The sequence below is a fragment of the Emydura macquarii genome, unplaced genomic scaffold (assembly GCF_026122565.2).
Source record: "Emydura macquarii macquarii isolate MOO-44397 ecotype Brisbane River unplaced genomic scaffold, CSIRO-AGI_Emac_v2 contig_1947, whole genome shotgun sequence".
Lineage (NCBI taxonomy): Eukaryota > Metazoa > Chordata > Testudines > Chelidae > Emydura > Emydura macquarii.
The window spans coordinates 536,757-558,283 of record NW_027132084.1 but is presented as its reverse complement, the minus strand read 5'-3'; the positions used below and the strand labels follow the sequence as shown (position 1 = coordinate 558,283).

The window sequence follows — 21,527 nt, the reverse complement described above, 5'->3', positions numbered from 1 at the left end:
TAAGCTGCAGCTTGACAAAGCCTTGGCTGGGATGATTTAGTTGGGGTTGGTCCTGCTTTGAGCAGGGGTTGGACTAGATGACCTCCTGTGGTCTCTACCAACCCTCATCTTCTATGATTCTATGATTTTTCCCCCATGTGATCTTTCATCCTTTGTACTTTGCACGTAAGAAGGAGACATTCTGATGGAAGTTTAGAGGGGGGAAAAAAACTTCATAAGAAACTTTCAGCCTGTGGCTGCTGGAAACCTGTATCTTTATTTGCGTATTTTAACTGTAGAAAATTGCCAGTCTGGGATGATGAACTAGAGATGAAAGGCTCCACTTCTGGGCAGTACAGTTCACTCCACAAGCCAAATCATCTAATGGACAATGCTTTTCTGCGGGGAGTGCAGAGGCAGTAGATAATATCATTGAAAATACTTATGATAAATTGCCAACTGATAATGGCTAGTGAGCTGTTGAGTAAGAACTACTGACATTTCTGGTTTATTTTCCTTAGTTTTTTTGACTGAAACAAGCTAATCACATAGCTAATATATGCAACCATCTGGTCCTATTGCTGTTAACCTTATTTTTTCTTTGCCATGCCCTCAAATTGCCTGTTACAGCCACTTGATGCCTTTTGTTTACATTGAACTTGTAAGCTCCTTAAGCCAGGGACCATCTTCTAATGGTTTTTGTTTAGCATCCAGCACAGTGGGTGCCCTGAACTTGATTCAAACTTCTGGGAGTTACTAAAATGGAAACAAAAGCATAATTTCAAGAAGCCCTACTTATAGTTATAAAGGTTAAGAACCTGTCTCTCATCAAAAATGTCTTTGCAATGTATAATAAAGAGAAGAAAAATAAAGAACAAACCTGATTCTTAAATTTAGTCAGGATAAAGGGTGTGTGTGTGTGTGTGTGTGTGTGTGTGTGTGTGTGTGTGTGTGTGTGTGTGTGTGTGTGTGTGTGTGTGTGTGTGTGTGTGTGTGTGTGTGTGTGTGAGAGACAAAACAGCCTCCTGTTTTTAAAAAAAATTGTCTGAGCGTGGCAGTCTCTAAACAAGAAATCTAAAATTGATCATTATGTGTGAAAGAAATACCCTTGTTCTCTCTTTGTACATATGAATAGCCCTGGCACTGAAGTTGACTTTATTCTTTGTTATTTTACTAATCTTCTTAAAAATAACATTCTGGAAGACTGTTTCTGAATTTCTTTTCATATCATTTAAAATGGGATAGCAGTAACAACATAAGCAGTATATTGGGAGGGAAAGTGAACTGAGAGTTATTAATCCTAGGCAGATGATGACAATAGACCAGGCTCAATTCTGTTTATACAGTAGATTACTTTTACAAGTATTACATCAATATGTGTCTATATATTTGCAATCAGATCATCATATTTGCAGTGGGACCATCCACAAGAGCGCTGCCAAAAATTTAATTTTGCCTTAAAGGGGTAGGAGGTGGAAAGCACATTCAGGGAAATGATAATTTTAGTAAGAGAATGTAAACAACTAGATTGCACTTCTCCACACTTCACCTCTTACATCTTTTTGTTTTTGTGCTCACTTCAAAGTGTTAGATTGCTACACAAAGCATCTTTATGCCTCTTTCATTCCCCTGCTTTTTATGTCGTTAAATGGAAAGAATCATCTTGTTTTGTTTTCTTATTGTTGCAGGTGGAATTGGAGGTCACGCTTCCAGGAGAAGGGAAGGACAGAATATTTAAGGTGGCTATAAAATGGATGTCCTGTGTGAGTCTGCAGGCTTTACACGATGCTCTTTCTGGTCGGCTGCCAAGTGTTCCTTTTGAAACTATCCAGGCATTGGATGTAGTGATGAGACATTTGCCTTCCATGAGGTGAGGGAAACACCTTGAGTGTTTTCAGAAAATTATCTTCTTATTTCAATTGTTTAAATGTCTGGACTCATTTCCTCCATGACCTTGATTATTTCCTCTGATTACAAGGGATAGGCTATTCTGCCCTGCTGCTCTTCTGAGATTTGTGAGAGGTGAAGAGTTTTAATGAAATTATTCAGTTCTTCTGGGTCACATGGTGAATCATTATTGTAAAAAGCCTGGTAAAATTTAAAAAATTGATTACTGATCTCTTTGATTAGTAATAACCTGCCCTTGTTCTGATTTGAGTGATACTATTCGAGTCCCTTGACCTTTCACTTTTAATCCGTATGAGAATTTTCCCTGCTCTCTCTCCTGACTCCCAGTATGTATGTTTGAATCTAAAAAGAGATAATTCAGTTTGTGCTAAAGTCAGTCTATTTACTTCATACCAAAGATTGATTAATTTTTTAAGATTTTCTTAGGAGGGGTAGTTTGCACATTCTAAATCCGTACCTTTGAGTTGTTCAGTTAATTTCAGGAGCCTGAGCCGGCTATAGCCCTCTTTCTACCTGCTGAGTAGGAAATGATCATGCCCCTAATAAAAGCTTTTAGTGTATCCTATAGGGCGGAATGGGATATCTCTGGTGTCATTCATTTTGAAGAAAAGTGAAATTTCTTCTTTTGACATGGTTTTGAAAAATTGTATCTTTCAAAAGAGAATCTCCCATCTTTTACAAGTCTAGTTTGTCTCGGGAGAGGAATATTGTCGTATCATCGGTGCGTGATAAAAGATCATGATAGACTTGAGTTCATTATTAAGTACTGACTCCACTAGATTGGAAGAAAACTCTTTGTGAATAGGTGTGGAGAGGAGACAAAAAGTCCTTCATTGTAGGGCTGTGCAACTGCCATATATCTTTTAACCTCAATTCTTCCACAAGAGTCTTTTATAATGTTTCTAGCATGTGATTGTGTATCCTTTAGCCCTCCTGCCTTGTCTAAAAGGGAGGTTCAATGCCTCATTAAAATCTCCTGCAATGATGACTTATTTTAATGGGATATTAATTAATTTGAAAACGAAACTTTCTGCAAAAAACTTGGATCATCTTTATTAGGTCCATTGTGACAGGGTGGACCCTCCCCGTCATGCAGGCGGTACACTCCTGGGCAAGAAGTGGGGGTTAAAAGCCCAGCAGAGGCCTCAGCACAGGGTGGGACAGTAGAGGAAAGAGACTCACTTCCAGAGCCCGCCAGGAGGATAGTTGTACTGCTGGGCATTGCTGTTTGGTGAGCCCTAATGCGCCGAGATAGGCTTCGGGACTGCAGTGCTGCTCTGCAGTGATTCTTGTGAGCCCTGCCATGCCCTGAGGGACTTTGGGACCGCTTTGCAGCCTGGGATTGCTTTGTGTTGAGCCCTGCCCCACCCAGCGGGGGTTCAGGACTGCTTTGCTGCCCTGCAGGCTGCTTGTTGAGCCCTGCCACGCCTAGAGGGGCTCTGGGACTGTGTTTAATGCCCAGCACAACATTTCGGGGCATGCACGGGATGGGAGTTGTACCAAAACACCCCCCTTTTGGGGGAGTCCCAGGCACTGTCTGTCACAGTCCGGCACCCGAATAGTGTCATTGCTTGGGCCACTGATAGTTTCTGATCTAGGAGAGGTATATTTGTGTTCTTGCTCACCACCCAGGGGACATGAGGGAGAGGGGAAAGGGTAAGCTGAAGATCAGGAAAGGTAAAAGGTAGGTATGATATGGGAGACAGTCTGAAAAACAGAAAAAGAAATGAAGTGATCAAAGTTGACCAAAAATCACTTAAAAATACAGAACTCTTATCCAAACAGAAATAGGACCTATGTTCAGGAGGTTTACAATGGGATGACCTCTTCACTCAAAGCACCCAACTGGGGTATAACTGGATTCTCTTTAGCTTTATAAAGAAGAAATATTCTCGTATCAAAGGAGGGCCTGGTTTCTGCACTGTTCACAACAACATCCAAAAAGGGGGAGGGGAGGAGGAGAAGGTTAGCATCTAAACGTAAGAACAAGTCTATAGTAAAAATATATAACAAAGTTACGCAAACTGTTTAAATAACCTTATTCTAACATAACCAGATCATATGTATATAAGGGTTCATTAGCAGAACTGTTCTGCCTAAATTTTGCCCGCTAGGGTCTTGTCCATTTGGATTATAGTGTGAATAAATTATATCAATAGTTATATCAACAGTATACATCAACACAACATTTATTACAACTAATTTAACAAAAACTAAAGAAAACATGAACTAATGTTACTGAAAAAACAGCTGACTGTCTCATACTAACACTTTCTCAATAATTTGGTGAATCAGTATAACCAGCAAAATAATTGGATAGAATTTTAAGAGATCAGATGTCTTGACAGTTGGGGAAATTAAACGATTCATCATTAAACTGAAATCTTCATGACATTGTTTAGATCAGGTATCTCTTACAAATGTACATTTAAGGCAAATGGATTGAATATTTCCAGATTTACTTTAATCCCAGAATCCTGGAAATTAGATGGGGATGAAACAAAGTAAAATCAGCAGGGGGAAGGGGAGGATTTAAAATAAAAAAGAGGGGGAGGGGAGTGGTTGGAAAAGGTACCAAGGGGAAAATAGAAAACAATATCATACTGTTACGTTGAGCCTTGTAAAGGATCCCCATGTCCAGTGAAGCAAATTTCTTAGCTCCAGGATCTTGAAGGTGAGTGTGCTCCATCCTACTCCACTGGAATCATGGGAGATGAGGAGGGGCAAAGCAGGCGTGTCCATATTGTAACACCGACTTGCCAACAGCAGCAGCCAGAGCTCATAGCTGCATCTTGGGTCTGGATGGAGAGCCAGAATTCAACCAGAGGTGAGAGCCTTCTCCCCACCCACTCGCTCCCCAGCTGGCTCCCTCTGCTGGTGGAACTGTGGAAGTTCAAGGAAATAAAACTAAATGGAAGTGGGGAGAGGAAATGGTGGATTTGCCCTGTGTAGTTTGTTGTTAGACTGAGAACTGAATTCCCACACTGCAGTGACGAATCTGGTAAAATTGCTTTAATGCATCCTGGCTGTATCTTCTGGAAAAGTCTTGCTATAGTGAGCTCAGATACCTTTAGCTTCTTTTGCTGTCATAAAGCTAAGCGTCTTGCATTATTTTTTAATTATGAAAGTATCAGGGAAGGAAACGAAGTAGTCCACACCCTACTCTTTGACTAGGATTCTTGCTCTATTGAATTTAGCCATCTTTTCCACTATATCTTTGGTATAATCCAAACAGGAAAATCAACAGCCTATGTTGTTTCCATGTTAGATATATAAGTTCACAGGCTTTTCTCAGAATGAGTTCCTTAATACTGTATTTTAAAATCTTAGTTATAGCCCAAGGCTTTTCATTTGGAGGGGGTTCTGATGCAAGGGAATGATGGACTCTCTCGATATCTAAGTTCTGATCAGGGGGCAGAGGTAAAAGTGCTGGCAACATGGTGGATAACAGTTCAATGGGCCTTCCTTTTTCCAGCCCCTCTGGAAGACCCACAGCTCTGATTGTTTTTCTTTGGTCTTCCCTCGAGATCATTAACCTTTTCCTGAAGTGCTTTACTAGTTCTTTTCTGTTGGTCTGCAGTTAAATTCACAGTAATCGCTGTCTTCTAGTGAGGAGATTCTGTTCTCACCTGCCTCTCGTTTAGATGTCAAGCCTTGCAAATTAGTTTGAAGTGTACTAATAATATTTTCTGTCTCAGTTATCTTCAGGTATTTTTCTCAAGATATGTTATAGTCAGTCCATAATTTCATCTAGTCTCAGAGGGGCAACCTGTCCCTGGTCACCATCCTGGCTGAAAGAGGGCTGTCTGACAGCTTCTACTTTTTAGGATTTTATAGAAAGTATGGAGAAGGAACAGCATCCACAAGGGTATTAAACTGAAAGAAAAGAGTTGTAAAATAATACCTGATAAAAATTAGATGAGGGCGGGAAGTGATTCAGTTCCTGATGGTTGGGATTTTAGGAGGTGGGGAAAGGAGCTGTAAAGCCATGCAGCTACGTTCCCTCTAATGGCTCCTGGCAGTCAATCAAATGTAGATTTAATAACCTCCTGAAGATCCTAATTTAATTTTGGAATTCAGCAGCAGGAACACATGCAAACAGGAATTTGAGGCTGTCCATCTCCTAATGCTAAGAATATACGTTCCTCTGCCTTGTCAAAGAAGTGGAAGATGGATGTAATTGTGAATGCTGTAATGTACAGTTAAATATTAGCAAGGCAAAGGTATACAGCAATTGGGACAATGTTATTTTACCAGGCATTTATTTTTTTTAAATAGGGTTGGGAATTGGGAATTCCCAAGCTATAACCCACGTTCTGAAACTGACCATTTTTATGACCTTGGGCAAGTCATTTCATCTCTCCACCTCAGTCACCCCAACTGTAAATACGGAAATAATATCTCAGACATATTGAGAATTAAATAAATCTCTCTAAATCATGTGACAATCAGGTCCAGACATTCCACAGGGAGATAAGGGATTTGAACCCCAAAGAGTAAGTGGTTGAATCAACTGATTGTATACAGAGTTGAGTGCTATAAAAACATGTTGAGTAAGGTCTTTTATGAAAGCTTGAATGCTCTAAACCAGTGGTTCCCAACCTTCCTGAGTGTGCAGACCCCTTTTCAACCTCCAAACATTTCACAGACCACCAAATACTATTAGTTGTTTTTTACACTCAATTTTTTATGGAAATCTAATATAATAACAAAGAAATAATATGCACTCAGTAATAATTTGTAATGTACACACCTTATATGAAATTTATTTTTTATTTGAAATTGCACATTTCCTTGGTGAGGATGTTATTTTTCTTTTCCGCGGACTCCCTGTAGTAACCCTGCGGACCACCAGAAGTCCGCAGACCACAGGTTTGAAACCGTTGTTCTAAACTTAATCATTAAGTGGTTATGTACAACATACGATTCTGAGTTTATGTAGTTGTGTATATAGAGTTGTGTATATGTGCCCATAAACTTTGGCTGCACCTTACATCAGGACAGTGAGCAATCACACAGGGCGAGGCACCTCCCAAGCCAGATATTTACACAAAACCAGACTCTGGTAACAATCAGTTGTACAACCCAAGAAAAGACAATGATGGGTGTTAAAGATAATGGAAAGACATTGGGGAAATCCCCAATTGTCTCACTTGAAATATCTATGACGATTGAAGGCAAAAAATTGTAAATCCTTTGCAAACAGAAAGGTTTTCAAGTGAAGGGCATCCAGAAACTGAGAGACAGTCTCTGGGCAGAAAGCTGCCAGTGAAATGGTGGGTCCCCCTTATAATTCGGGATCAGCTGGAAATCTGTTCAGACAGTACAGGTAACTTGTATTAGAAAAGAAATTGTAGCTAATATGGAAGAGTAAAATTGTATATATTAGCTGTCCCTTATTTCATCTTTGTATCTGTGGTTTTTCTACTAAATAAACCTTTTGATTATTTTCACATCGAGCAGGTGTGTGTTGTTCAGTCTTTGGGAAGTTTGTGTGCCAACGTGAACTGATAACTGGGAGTAGGTGTCACTCGTTAGGAGGTGATGAACCAGAGAACAGTTCAGGTGTCTGGTACTTAAGAACTTGGGGAGGATGGATTTGAGGGGAATTGGGACTGGAAGGAATGTTGGTACCACCCTGCAAGGCGTAACTAGGCTGGTGAGAGCCAGGGTGAGACATGATGCTTGTGGGCTTGGTACTGATGTCAGGGTTCGTAGCCATAGCAGCACAGCATGAGGGCACTCCGTGGTTGCAAGGCAAGCAGTGATCAAATCCCTTATTGGTCTGGGGATTCCCAAAATGTCACTGATCACTTTTATATGTTAAAAGTGCAAGTATTATTGCCAAAAAAAACTTACCTTTGTTAATTTGTCACAACACACAAAATTCCCTTCCTTGAATAGTTACATTCACACGCCTTGTTCATGGAATAATGGAGAAGATTAACCCCATTTTTGTTATAGACTCGTATAGACCTGTATTGCACTTAGATACCAAGCTGATAGATACCTTAAATATATCTCAGATGAGCCTCACTCAGGCAGAGCTTCCATTGATTTCATTGGGAGCTTTTCTTGAGCCAGGACTTCAAGATTTGATCTGGTGACGTTGTTTTTCATATGCAGATATTGAAAACAATAACATATAAATAAGTTTGAAATAGACTAATAGTAACTAACATACTTTTCTGTTTGTTTGAAAACTGTGGCTTTAAATTAAAAATAAACATTTTGGAAAAGAAACAAACTTTTATTTTCTCTCCTCCATCTTCTCTTTGGTGGTAGTCTTGTATTTATACTGTAAAAATAATGATTATTTAGAAAATACTAACGGGTCAATTGTTATACTGCAAGATTTAAATATTAAAATTGTTTAGGTTTTTTTTCCTTACTGAATTGTGGCTGCTCTGGCATACAGAGTTATGTTAAAGTTCTTTGGCTTGTATTTTTTGGCAGGTCAACAGTTATCAATATAACAAATAAAATGTGAAGAATAGTAAATCTCTTACAATAATTAATTGAAACTTAAAAGATACATAGATTTAGTCCTGACAGGAATCACAGAGTTGGTGGGTGTAAGTAGTTTATATATAAAAACTACTTACACATTTGAAACATTAAAAGCAATGTGAGTGAATTTTATATTTGTTGCAGCTTTATTACTTATTATTTATTACTGTAGTTTTTTCCCCCATTTTTATTTTAATTATAAGAACAGATTTAGTAGTTAATGGGTTAATTTTCTTGATTGCAGGTATACTCCTGTTGGCCGATCTTTTTTTACTGCATCTGAAGGATGCTCAAACCCTCTGGGTGGTGGCAGAGAAGTTTGGTTTGGGTTCCATCAGTCAGTCAGACCTTCACTCTGGAAAATGATGCTTAATATTGATGGTATGTACTGTACTGCTTCTCCATTTGTGTTTTGTCCTGTTCATTTGAAATGATTCCAGTTAATTCCATTTGTTGGATTTCTCAAGAACTTCTTCAGAGCTGTAAAGTCTCCTGTAATGTAATTAATTGCACAGGTGTGTTTCTCTTTGTCTGTAGTGTCTGCAACAGCATTTTATAAGGCACAGCCAGTAATTGAATTTGTATGTGAAGTTTTGGATTTCAAGAGTATTGAAGAGCAACAGAAACCTCTGACAGATTCCCAAAGGGTAAAGTTTACCAAAGAAATAAAAGGTATGAATTAAGTAATTGGAGCAAAACTTCTTAATTCTTCTTTGTGATGAATCAACTTCCAAGTGTCCAAGTAAGTTTGGAGGCCAGGGGGAAATTTAGTTGCTTGTTTGGAGAGAAATTGACAATGACATAGAATACTATATATATGCTCTTGAACAGAGATTGGATAACAAAAGTGTCTTATTCTAAGCAGAAGTATCTTATAACTAAGGCTGTGGCTACACAAGAGAACTTACGGTTGCCCAGCTGCACCATTGTAAGCTTTCTAGTGTAGCTGCTCTAGTAGAGTGATGGGAGAGAGCTCTCCCATCAGCTTAATTACTCCAGCCCCTGTGAGTGACGGTAGCTATGTCGGCGGGAGAGCTGTCCACACTGGCGCCAAAATCGACGTAACTAGTGTCACTTGGGTGGTTAATTCACACCATTGAGCAACATAACTTATATTGACTTAAGCTGTCGTGAAGCCATAACCTAAAATATTTAACAAGAATTGCAGCAGTCAGGTCTATGCTTCAGTCTTCAACCATCCTGTTATTCCCCCTGCTTATAGGAGTGTGTGGCCCAGATTTATCCTTGTTATAACTTTAGTCAAATCAATGAGAGCTAGTCTACAGGCCAAGATGCATGAGTTTAACTAAATGTGTGGTTTTAAACTGATTTAGTTAAACCAGTGCAAATGGCTTTATGGGTACTCCTCTTTTGGTTTAAACCAGGCTTATTTGGTTTAGTAGAAGCTCATTAGGAACAGATTTAAGCTAAAATTAAATGAGTATCAACACAGGGATTTGCACAGTTCAACTAAATTGATTGAACTAAACCAGTTTAATGCAAGTTTGTGTGTAGACAGGGTCTCATTGCCTTCAAGCTGGTTTGGCTAGTATGAACTTGACCTTTTAGGTTTGTCTACACTAGTAAAAATGGTTTAGTTTAGGTAAGGGTTACATAGACTTTTAGCTGACCCAGCTGAACCTCACTTTTTTCCTGGTCTAGACAAACCTTTTGTGTGTGTTTGGTTTCATTGAAGTTTATGCCAAGATGAATTTGTCTCTGTGTTCTTAACCATCTTTAAAAGCATTAAAACAATTGTTAGGAACACATGCTCCTATTGTTATTCATAGTCTTCTGAAACTCCCCCACTTCCTCCCACCTCACCTCTACTCAATCATTTGATCAGGTGTCATTTCAGAATTACCCCAGGGCGTTGGCATGTGAGTGCATTGCAACACAAAAGGATCACCATTCAAAGACTTTTTCTTAAACACACAGGCCAGTCTATCTGCTTTTAGTCAGTCTAGATTGAAGCAAATAATTGTTCCCACTTTAGTATTTCTGATACTACTTTGGTTGGGTTTCAGAAGCTGTTAGTTCTTCTCTACGATGTTTCCCCATTGGTAATGTATATGTGACTTGGTAATAAATATATATTTTATATTTCTTGCACTTTTGCAATAACTGTATGTGACAGTAGCACTGATCAGGATGGTGATAGTGACTGAAATGCTCAGGGAGATCAGAGAGGCTATAAAAATAAAAAACTCAGTAATAAAGGGGATTTCAACCATTCCCGTATTGACTGGGTACATGTCACCTTAGGACGGGATGCAGAGATAGTTTCTTGACACCTTAAATGACTGCTTCTTGGAGCAGCTAGTCCTGGAACCCACAAGAGGAAAGGCAATTCTTTATTTTGTCCTAAGTGGAGCAAAGGATCTGATTCAAGAGGTGAATATAGCTGAACTGCTTGGTAATAGTGACCATAACATAATAAAATTTAACATCCCTGTGGGTGGGGGAATACCAAAGCAGCCCACCACAATAGCATTTAATTTCAGAAAGGGGAACTACACAAAAATGAGGAAGTTAGTTAAACAGAAATTAAAAGGTACAGTGCCAAAAACGAAATCCCTGCAAGCAGCATGGAAACTTTTTAAAGATACCCATAATACAGATTCAATTTAAATGTATACTCCAAATTAAAAAACATAGCAAGAGGATCAAAAAAGTGCCACTGTGGCTAAACAACAAAGTAAAAGAAACAATTAGAGGCAAAAAGGCGTCCTTTAAAAAGTTGAAGTTAAATTCTATTTAAAAAATAGAAAGGAGCATAAACTCTGGCAAGTGAAGTGTAAAAATATAATTAGGAAGGCCAAAAAAGTATTTGAAGAACAGCTAGCCAAGGACTCAAAAAGTAACAGCAAAAAAAAATGTTCAAGTACATCAGAAGCAGGAAGCCTGCTAATCAACCAGTGGGGACACTGAATGATCGAGATTCTAAAGGAAGATAAGGCCATTGTGGAGAAACTAAATGAATTCTTTGCATCAGTCTTCACAACTGAAGATGTGAGGGAGATCCCCAAACATGAGCCATCCTTTTTAGGTGACAAATCTGAAGAACTGTCTCAGTTTTTGGTGTCATTAGTGGTTTTGGAAGAAATTGATGAACAGTAATAAGTCACCAGGAGCAGATGGTATCCACCCAAGAGTTCTGAAGGAACTCAAATATGAAATTGCAGAATTACTAACTGTGGTATGTAACCTATCCTGTAAATGAGCTTCTGTACTAGATGACTGGAGGATAGCTAATGTGATGCCAATTTTTAAAAAAGCCTCACCAATCTACTAGAACTCTTTGAGGGGATCAACAAGCATGTGGACAAGGGTGATCCAGTGGATATAGTGTACTTAGATTTTCAGAAAGCCTTTGACAATGTCCTTTACCAGAGGCACTTAGCCAAAAGTAAGCAGTCTTGGGATTAGAGGGGGAAGGTCCTCTCCTGGATCAGTAACTGGTTAAAAGATAGGAAACAAAGGGTAGGAATAAATGGTCAGTTTTTAGGACAGAGAGAGGTAAATGGTGTCACTGATGGGTCTGTATTGGGATCAGCACTGTTCAACATATTAGTAAATAATATGGAAAAAGGGGAAAACAGTGAGGTGGCAAAATTTGCAGATGGTACAAAATTACTCAAGATAGTTAAGTCCTAAGCAGACTGTGAAGAGTTACCAAGGGATCTCACAAAACTGGATGACTGGGTAACAAAATGGCAGATGAAATTCAGTGTTGATAAATGCAAAGTAATGTACATTGGAAAACAAAATCCCAACTACACATATAAAATGACAGGGTCTAAATTAGCTGTTATCACTTAAGAAAGACTTGGAGTCATTGTGGATAGTTCTTTCAAAACATCCATTCAGTGTGCAGCGGCAGTCAACAAAGCTTACAGAATGTTGGGAATCATTAGGAAAGAGATAGATAAGACAGAAAATATCATATTGCCTCTTTATAAATCCATGATCCACCCATATCTTGAATCCTGCGTGCAGATCTGGTTGCCCCATCTCAATGATTAGGGATATGAAAAAGCTTCAATATAAGGATAGATTAATAAGACTGGGTCATGTCAACTTGGAAAAGAGATGACTATCAGGGATATAATATAGGTCTATAAAATCATGACTGGCATGGAGAAAGTAAATAAGGAAGAGTTATTTACTCCTCCTTATAACACAAAAACTAGGGGTCACCAAATGAAATTAATAGGCAGCAGGTTTAAAACGAACAAAAGGAAGTATATCTTCACTCAACACACGGTCAACCTGTGGAACTCCTTGCCAGAGGATGTTGTGAAGGCCAAGACTGTAACAGGGTTCAGAAAAGAACTACATAAATTCATGGAGGATAGATCCATCAATGACTATTTAACTAGGATAGGCAGGGATTACTATTTGCCAGAGACTAGGAATGGCTGATGGGATGGATCACTTAATGATTACCTGTTCTCTTCATTCCATCTGAAGCACTTGGCATTTGGCCACTGTCATAAGACAGGATACTGGGCTACTTGGACCATTGGTCTGACCCATTATGGCCGGTCTTATGTTCTTAAAAGCTCCATAGTTAAGGTAGAGTCTCCACGTCTAATCCTTCTTTTTAAAACCCCTCTAATTTTTTATTGGAGTTAATATTTAGTTTGCAAAATAGGATTCTTAAACTAGGGGGTGAGAAGAGTTTTGGATTTTTTTGGAGTGTTTAGAAAGTTGAGGATTAATTATATTTACATGTTTCTTTAAAAACTTACTTGTCTAACCTTTTTTCCCCTTCTCACTGCTGGTTTTTCAATCTACGTGTTCTCAGCATCACAGGGTTTTCAGGACTCCAGACTTCACACGGACTAATCTTTACACGCTCAAATACAAAGTATTTTTCACACGTGTCATTTTCCACATCTTTGTCCTTGTGGACTAGAGCCATGAAATAGGAAGGGGTTATTCTAGACATTTCAATTAAATTATCCCTGCAAATGTCCTTTCTTTTGGCTTATTACGCTGGTGTTTATGCAGTGCTGTAGAAGTCCTCCAGAATCAGTTATGAGAAAGTGTGTTGGAGGGGGGAGTTACCCATGAAAGAAGAAGTGGGTCTGGAAAGGAGAATCCTCTTTGGGTGGTGGAGAAAAGATTGGAGACTGGAGATGGCACACTTCCTTGGCTCCCTTGTTACTGTCATTCTGCACCCTCCCTCATATAGATTTGGTCCTAGGAAATCAAGACTCCCCAGTCTCTTGCAGAGGGATACCAGGGAGTAGAGATTCCTGCAGAAGCCTGATAGCCTCATCAAGCCCCTGAAATCTGCTCAGCAAGTCATGCTGGGCTTGTTGGGGCTGAGGAGCCTAATTATTCTTGGGTGGCTAAAGTACCCAGCAAGAGATCATTGACTATGGGAGGGAGGAGGGCTGCTGCAGAATGAAGATCCTTTGCCCTGCTCCTCTCTCTAATGGGGCTTAGGGAGCATAAACATTTAGTTTTTAAAAAAAGCAAAAATCCCATACCTCTGTGCTCATAGTGAAGCCAACCTCTGATCTTCCTTCTTTGTTCCTTTAATATCCAGGATCTGCTCCTGAAAACGTACTCACACAATTGAGGGCTTGCAAGATGCCATCCGCCTTAATGTTGAAACATATTCTGATAGACTTTTCTTAATAGCTTTAAAATAAAATAAAACACTGGATACTTTCATTCCTTCATCATTTCATCAAGTCTATGTACCACACTAACCTTTCTTCTTTTAATGAAAGTACAGTAATTTCATGATCTATTTCATGATCTTGGCATAAGAGCTTGGTATGCTAATTTTGTATTTTCTAATACTTACGTAATTATTTGCACTGAGTGTCCTAATAAAGAATGTAGAAAGTTGGCCCATCAATATGCAGTTTACCATGTTCTTGGTGCCCTTAACAAATAATTTAAAATATAAAGTCGTTAAGGCACAAAAAGCAATCGTGGAAAGGCTACTGGTTCACAAAGGTAGTTGGGAAGGTAGACATTTGGAGTGTGGGGGGTGGGGAGGAGGTTGATTTATGTTTTGTGATAGTTGAAGTGGGGAAAGTTCAGTTTTATGGGCTGGCTTCTTCTGTGTGGAAAAAGGCTGTTTGATATATTACTTTTTTTTTTTTACTGCTACTGGTTTTGTCTTAATTAAAACACAGTCCAATTTCCTTGTATCTAATGATGCCTAGAGTCTGGGTTAGATTTAAAAAAAAATATATATTTTGACATAAAATAAGGAGTGTGTCCCTTTCTATATAAGGGTATGGATCTATAAAGACTAGGGTTTACACAGCTGCTGTCTGATTATGGGTAAATTCATAGATTCTAAGGCTAGGAGGGACCATTGTGATTATCTAGTCTGACCTCCTGTAAAGCATGTTAGTATTTGTAGCCACTGCTCACATAAAACTATATGAATGATGAGATTGTCTGCCTCCTCCATCTCTGTCCTAGACACTTCCACAGTAGTAGAATTGAGTGCCTTAACTCTGCATTTTCATATATTCAAATGTTTGGACTTTTAGTTTTCTTACCTCTGAGTTTCCTGGATTTGTAATGCTTGTTCTGTAACTCTAGAAAAACAAAAGAAAAACCAAACAGAATGTTTATGAATCTTCAATCGGTTTTATTTAGTAGTTAATAAGTTTTATTGCTGCAAGATTTGAATGATCCTATTTAATAAATGAGTAAGTGGCTTAACAAATTGATTTATATGTGCAAAAATGTTGATCACTTTGACTAAAATTGTATGGTGCACAGGTCACACTATATGTGTCACATATTAAATAATTTCCCTATGAGAACTAATGCACTTCTCTAACATCTCCATGAACATTGACAAACCATTAAAATCATTGAGCTAGCTGATATTTCACAGCTCCTTTCCTTAGAGAATCTGGTCTTCACAGTATTTCGTTACCAGTTGAACTGAAAATGGACTTTACTCCTCTACAGTAATTTTATTTCTGTGTCTGAGAAATTAGAAAAGATGCTACTTCTAGAATTGCGGCACAACAGTGAAGCCCTCTATAGTAAACTAATTTCGTATATTTTGTAGTCAAGACCCTACCCCTCTAATCTCTAATAGCAAATGCTTGTATCCTTAAGTGGGGGAAACCTGCAAAGAGAATGAAGGAAATTTAAAAGGACAACTTGCTGCGTTACCAACCTTTTTTATTTAAGCTTCGAGAAGGATTTTAACTTTCATGTTTATTGAGCATGCATAGTTCTTGAATTGTCCAAAAAATAAAGAATCCATACTTACTTATAAATTATAACAAAAGTGTAACAGCAGAATAAAAGTTTCCAAAATATGGATTTAAATGACAGATTGAAAATGGTTTTTAAAAAGAGAAGTAGTAATACATGTTTTCATATTGTTAGGTCTAAAGGTGGAGATAACACACTGTGGGCAAATGAAGAGAAAATACCGAGTGTGCAATGTCACCAGACGACCAGCAAGTCACCAAACGTAAAATATTTGTTTTCTTTTCTCATACAGTATTTTTAAATGTAGCAAAGTGAGTATCTTCAAATTTGTGGATATCAGGTCCAGTTCTTCTCATGGAAAGCTATCAACCTGCCTTACTGACATATACCAGCACAGGAAGCTGTCACAATATAATGACAGTTTCAGTTGTCATATGTCTCAAGCACTTAAAAATAAACTGTACTAAAAATAGACATCAAACTAATTTCTCCTTTTTCTATTTTTTAATTGTATTTTTACTAATAAGGTGGACTTTGAGGCATCTCAGTTACTCTCTTCAATCTGAGACTTCACCACCTGTTCACGCCTGAATTTTTTCTTTCCCCTTTTTGGGATTTCCCCACTTGCTAGAGGAACAGAAAGGCCATTGATGACATTGACCTTTTTAATAACTGGCTAATAAGAAAGTGATACTCTTTTATGTAGGCTGAATGTTACCTGTGCAACATATGGCCCTGATTCTTTCTTCATTTACACCAGATTTACACTGGTATAATTCCATTTATTTCACAAGAATTACAGCTGTTTTACGTAGGTATAAGGTGAAAATTACTCTCCATTTTCTTTAATGCCAAGAATTTGGCAGGAACTTCTCCTAAACTTTGTGTTCCACATGACACTGATGTTTATCAATTTACTCCTTTTTTATTTTTGGAATTCTTTATTTATAAGTCTTGTGAGTAACTTCAAAATAGGCATATATATTGCAGCTGTGTGGTATTAAAGAAATGCAAAGAATGAGACTGCAATCAGCTTTTTTTTTTTTCTTTCTTTCCTATAAGACATCTGAACAATATCAACTGCTGCTGGTAGTTAACTGTTCTGTTGTTGGGCCTTTTCCTGTCTTTTCAGTGATAATAAAACATGTAACATACATGCATATATATTCATTTTAAAGCAATGTGGCCTTAAATCTTTGTCAGGATTCCACTTACTGGTATTAATGTCTTACATTAGTGAGAGAGAATTAAGTTGCTTTTGATACATTTTATATCTCAACACTAAAATGCCTATAATATTTTACTTCTGAAAGACCCTCACTTAAACTGTTTTTAGAAGAGGTAATTCAATCTTTTGGTATTGTGCAGTTTACTTGTAAAACATTTCACAAATGTGAGAGACTTATGCCACCATTGTCTTCTACATATTTTGCTTCACAGTATATATGTTTATGAAGAGCTGTTAATTCTGACTGACTAGCAGTTAATTCCTCCAATTCAACATTTTACAGTAGATATGTTATTTCCCATGGCATGGCAATGGAGCAAGAGATATACAATGTTACAGTGATTGTCAGTAACGCAGTTCAGATGCCTATTTTCTGGGTGTTTGCTTTAGATCTTAAGGCAGTAAAAGCAATATACAGTCTATTTTGGTTCCAAGAAAAGGGCTATGAAGATGGTAGGCATGGTTATGGCATGCTGAAGATATGCTGTTTTTTATTATAGGTGTTTAATCCTCTGTAGACTTCTCTCTCCTGAAAAGTGAAAATGTAGGAAGGGATGCCCCACTGCATGACAGAGATAATGTGTTTCACTCACTCAAACACATACATCTCCGCCACACACACACGCTCTCAAGGGGTCTTTCATTGTGCTAGAATGCATTATGAGAACGTTTGGGAAAGTACTCTAGATAAAATAGTTCATTTTCACATCTGGTTTCTTACAGATTCCCACTTCAGCAGGAGAGTGGACAAACAGTTGAATGCACTGTAGCTCAATATTTTAAGGACAGGCACAAGTTGGTTCTACGCTACCCTCACCTTCCATGTTTACAAGTTGGACAGGAGCAGAAACATACATACCTTCCTCTTGAGGCAAGTAAACTCATCAAAATACTGTGTTCTTGGAAATAAAAAAACAAGCTAAAAATGTTTAGGTTTTCTCTTACAGCTATCTTACTGCTTAGGGAATTGTTGTATGAATAAATGTAGGAAAGTGTAACGGGTGTTTTCTGAATTTTTAACTTTGTTTGTATGGGGTTACCTTAGGTGTGCAACATAGTAGCAGGACAGAGGTGTATAAAGAAGCTGACTGACAATCAAACTTCCACTATGATACGGGCAACTGCTAGATCAGCACCTGACCGTCAAGAAGAGATTAGCAAATTGGTGAGTGCTCCCTCTGTCTGTGGAGGGAACAGAGGTATAATACAGAACAAAGCTTTTCTCTTTAAGTTAATGAGAACTACTATTTAGTGCTTATTAGGGGTAATAAACACTGTTTGCAATTCAACTATAAAACACTTTCTCTTATCGGTTAGTGAGACACTTAAAAATATTTATACTGTCCTAAGTTTTCAAGAGTCATCTAATTTTAGATGCGCTGTTTCAGGCATCCAGGGCCAAATTTTTAATAGTACTAAGCACCATAACTGTAAGTGGAGTTAATGGGAGCTGTGAATTCTTGACATCACCAAAATTCAGATGCCCAATGTGGACACCAAACATTAGAAGACACTTTTGAAAATTTGGGTCGTTTATGTAAAAAGGACTTTGTTCTGCTACTAGAAATATTCATTTCTTTTCTCTTTTTAGATGCGAAGTGCAAGTTTTAATACTGATCCTTACGTTCGTGAATTTGGAATAATGGTCAAAGATGAAATGACTGATGTGACTGGGAGAGTCCTACAACCTCCCTCAATCCTGTATGGAGGCAGAGTATGTGAACAGAGATGCTGCAGTATCTATGATGATCGCTTTGTAGTAGTTGTGACAACTTCTTTAATATGATTGCTTTTAACTGTATAATGTAATGATGTTGGATATAATGGGGGTTGAATTCATCCCTGGTATCACTCCATTGGGAAGTCCCATAATACTTAGCACGTACTTAACTTTTATCATCATCAAGGCACTTTACAAACATGAATTAATTTAATCCTATAACACTCCTGTGAGAGAGATGGCGAAATATTATTCCCATGCTACAGATGTTGAAACTGAGGCCAAACATTAAGGCCCAACTTTTTTAGAAGTGGTCTCTAACTTTGGGTTCCTCAGATCTTGGGTACGTAATTTAGGACACCTAAGGTCTGATTTTTCAGATGTACTGAACACCCAAACTCAGTTTTCCACAAGTCAAATAATCTGGAGTTGTGAATGTTCAACAGCTCTGAAAATTATTATATTGTAGTATCACCAAAAAGACACCACTCAGGAATGTGTGTGGCCCTATTGTGCTATACATATGTTGACATGCTCCATTCCCCAAAGAGTTTGTTGCCTAATTAGATAAAACAGATAAAGCATAGTAAAGGCATATAATATAGCATGAAAGTAGAAAGGGATACAACAGAAAAGCAAAGTTATCAAAATGACACACACTGTTATATTTTTCTTTGCCTCCTTAGTTAATTAATTGCCCTTATTTATTATATTCATATACAATTTTTCTTAATGTTGGCTTTTACATTTTATTAATTGCCATTGGCCATTCACATTTAAAGAAAAGTTACTAATTATATTTTAATTGGTACCTGTCTGCTTTTCTATTCTTTGCTTTTATATAATTTTCCATCTCTTGCTTGTTTTGTTTTTACTGATTCCTTCCCCCCCCCCTCTCCAAATGCCTGTTCTAGTTCTATCTTGTTAAACCTTTGCCTATTTTTATTAATCCTTTTTTTGATGGGGCGGGAGGGCGGGTGTTTCAGTTTTATACTTTACAGAGCCTGTTTCTCCACTATTACACCTTCACTTGTTGATTTATACCCACTATGATGTTTTGTTTGGTTTTTCATTTTTATTTTGACTGATTATGTAACCAGTCTCCATCCCTGTACCTCCCTCAAATAGTCATCCCCTTTCCTTCCCTTCATTGAAACATTATTTCCTGGGCTATGACAGATATCCATAGAGCAGTAGTCCCCAAACTTTCTACTAAGGCAACCCACCAGCTGCGTTTTTTTTTGTTTTTTGTAAGGGCCTAGCATTATGTATGTCCCCTCCTACTTCAACCCCAGCTAGCTGGAGAGGCCCAGGGGTGGGGCAGGAAGGGTGGGAGAGCGATCCCACCCCACAGTCACCCAGCATCAGCAGCTGCTGTCCCCCCACTCCAGGCATTGCAGCCTGGCACACTGCGTCACAGCATCACTTGGATTTGACCCAGCCACCCCTCTATCACAATATAATTTGAGTGAGTGGCACTGCAACTCTGTGCACTAGGTTGCAACTTCACTTGGTTTGGAGGGCTGGGGCAGCTGCCCTTTTGCCTAACTTATCTTCTACTACCTCATCCCCCAAACGCCGGGCAGTTTTCAATGTATGTGTAAGGTGAGGGGTGATATGAGAGGGCATTGATAGGCAACCCACCTAGGCCCTTCCCTCGACCCACTGATGGGCAGGATCCACAATTTGGGAAAGGCTGGCATGAGGATGGTCTTCGATGTCACAAGGGGTAATTAAGGTACTCAAATACCATGATGATGGGTGCAGTATAAGAACCTAGATAAAACAGAGTAAAAGTTAGAGTTTGGGGCTGTGAGGCAGTGTGGAATGAATGTATGGGTTGCTCCTTTGCCCACACTATTTCTGCTACTGCCTCTGTCTCTGCCCTTGTAATGGAAGTGTTTGCCCTACAATTTGTCAGTGAGGGTCATAATTTGGGGACACATCTTAATCTTCTAGTTTAACCTGGATTTTCATTTTTCCACATTGCAGAACAATTTAAATTAAAACAAAACTTTATCATGAAGAATGCATTTTCATTCCAAGGCATGAGGGAAAACTGCACATTTCTAGATACCCATACCTATTAAGATAATTCCCATCCTGAGATTGAGGGTATTGTCATCTTCTGTTGCCTATATAAGTAGTGATCTTGTAGCTAATTCCTCACAGTGATGCCTACTAGACAAGGAAGAAAAGTCTTTGTTCTATGTGACTGTGAGTTCAGAAACCAAGATCCTATTCTCTGCTCTTTCGCAGATTTTTCTCTGTGATCATGTATGAATCCCTGGACTTTTATGTGCCTTGGTTTACTTATCTGTAAAATATGGATAATGATACTTACCTATTTTACTGGACTATTGAGGGGCTAAATTACTTCCTATAAACTGTATTGACTTCTGGAAAGTAGATATAGAAGTGCAAGCAACTTTTTCATTTATTTATCAGCCGTTCATGACTCTTCTTATTTACTACCCATATGTATTCTGCTGATTTTTATTCTCACTACATACAGAGATTTGGTTTTTTGTTTTAAAAAAAGGCATTCAAATATTGAATAAACTTCTATTATCTCTTCCTGAATTTCACAAATTATCAGATTTGCATACTTGAATATATGTTGCTACAATGATAGGAAGGATAGTGATCTGTGGAAAACTGAACTAATATTTATATGCATATTTAATCTACTGACAAAGATTTGAGATTACAGAATAGACCAGCATTTATAATGAAACAGGTTTGCGGATTTTTTTGGAAGTATGACCCATTTACTACTTTCTTCTCTTTCTAGAATAAAGCAATTGCTACACCAGTTCAAGGGGTTTGGGATATGAGGAATAAACAGTTTCACACTGGAATTGAAATTAAGGTCTGGGCAATTGCCTGTTTTGCTCCCCAGCGACAGTGCACTGAAGTTCATCTTAAGTAAGTATGTTCCTTTTTCCTATAAAGGTTTTGGTTACTTAC

The 21,527-nt window shown here is 38.2% G+C and overlaps 1 protein-coding gene across 2 annotated transcripts in view; it reads left to right on the top strand.

Moving 5' to 3' along the window:
* Positions 1-21,527, top strand: part of AGO2 (argonaute RISC catalytic component 2) — a 106,095-nt gene that overhangs the window by 44,667 nt on the left and 39,901 nt on the right. For both annotated transcript variants that reach the window (XM_067558319.1, XM_067558320.1), the window contains exons 4-11: positions 1,668-1,849; positions 8,642-8,778; positions 8,935-9,069; positions 15,784-15,871; positions 17,561-17,708; positions 17,883-18,002; positions 18,429-18,551; positions 21,352-21,485. In XM_067558319.1, the coding sequence (XP_067414420.1) occupies positions 1,668-1,849; positions 8,642-8,778; positions 8,935-9,069; positions 15,784-15,871; positions 17,561-17,708; positions 17,883-18,002; positions 18,429-18,551; positions 21,352-21,485 (1,067 nt within the window). The remainder of the gene's footprint in view (positions 1-1,667; positions 1,850-8,641; positions 8,779-8,934; positions 9,070-15,783; positions 15,872-17,560; positions 17,709-17,882; positions 18,003-18,428; positions 18,552-21,351; positions 21,486-21,527) is intronic.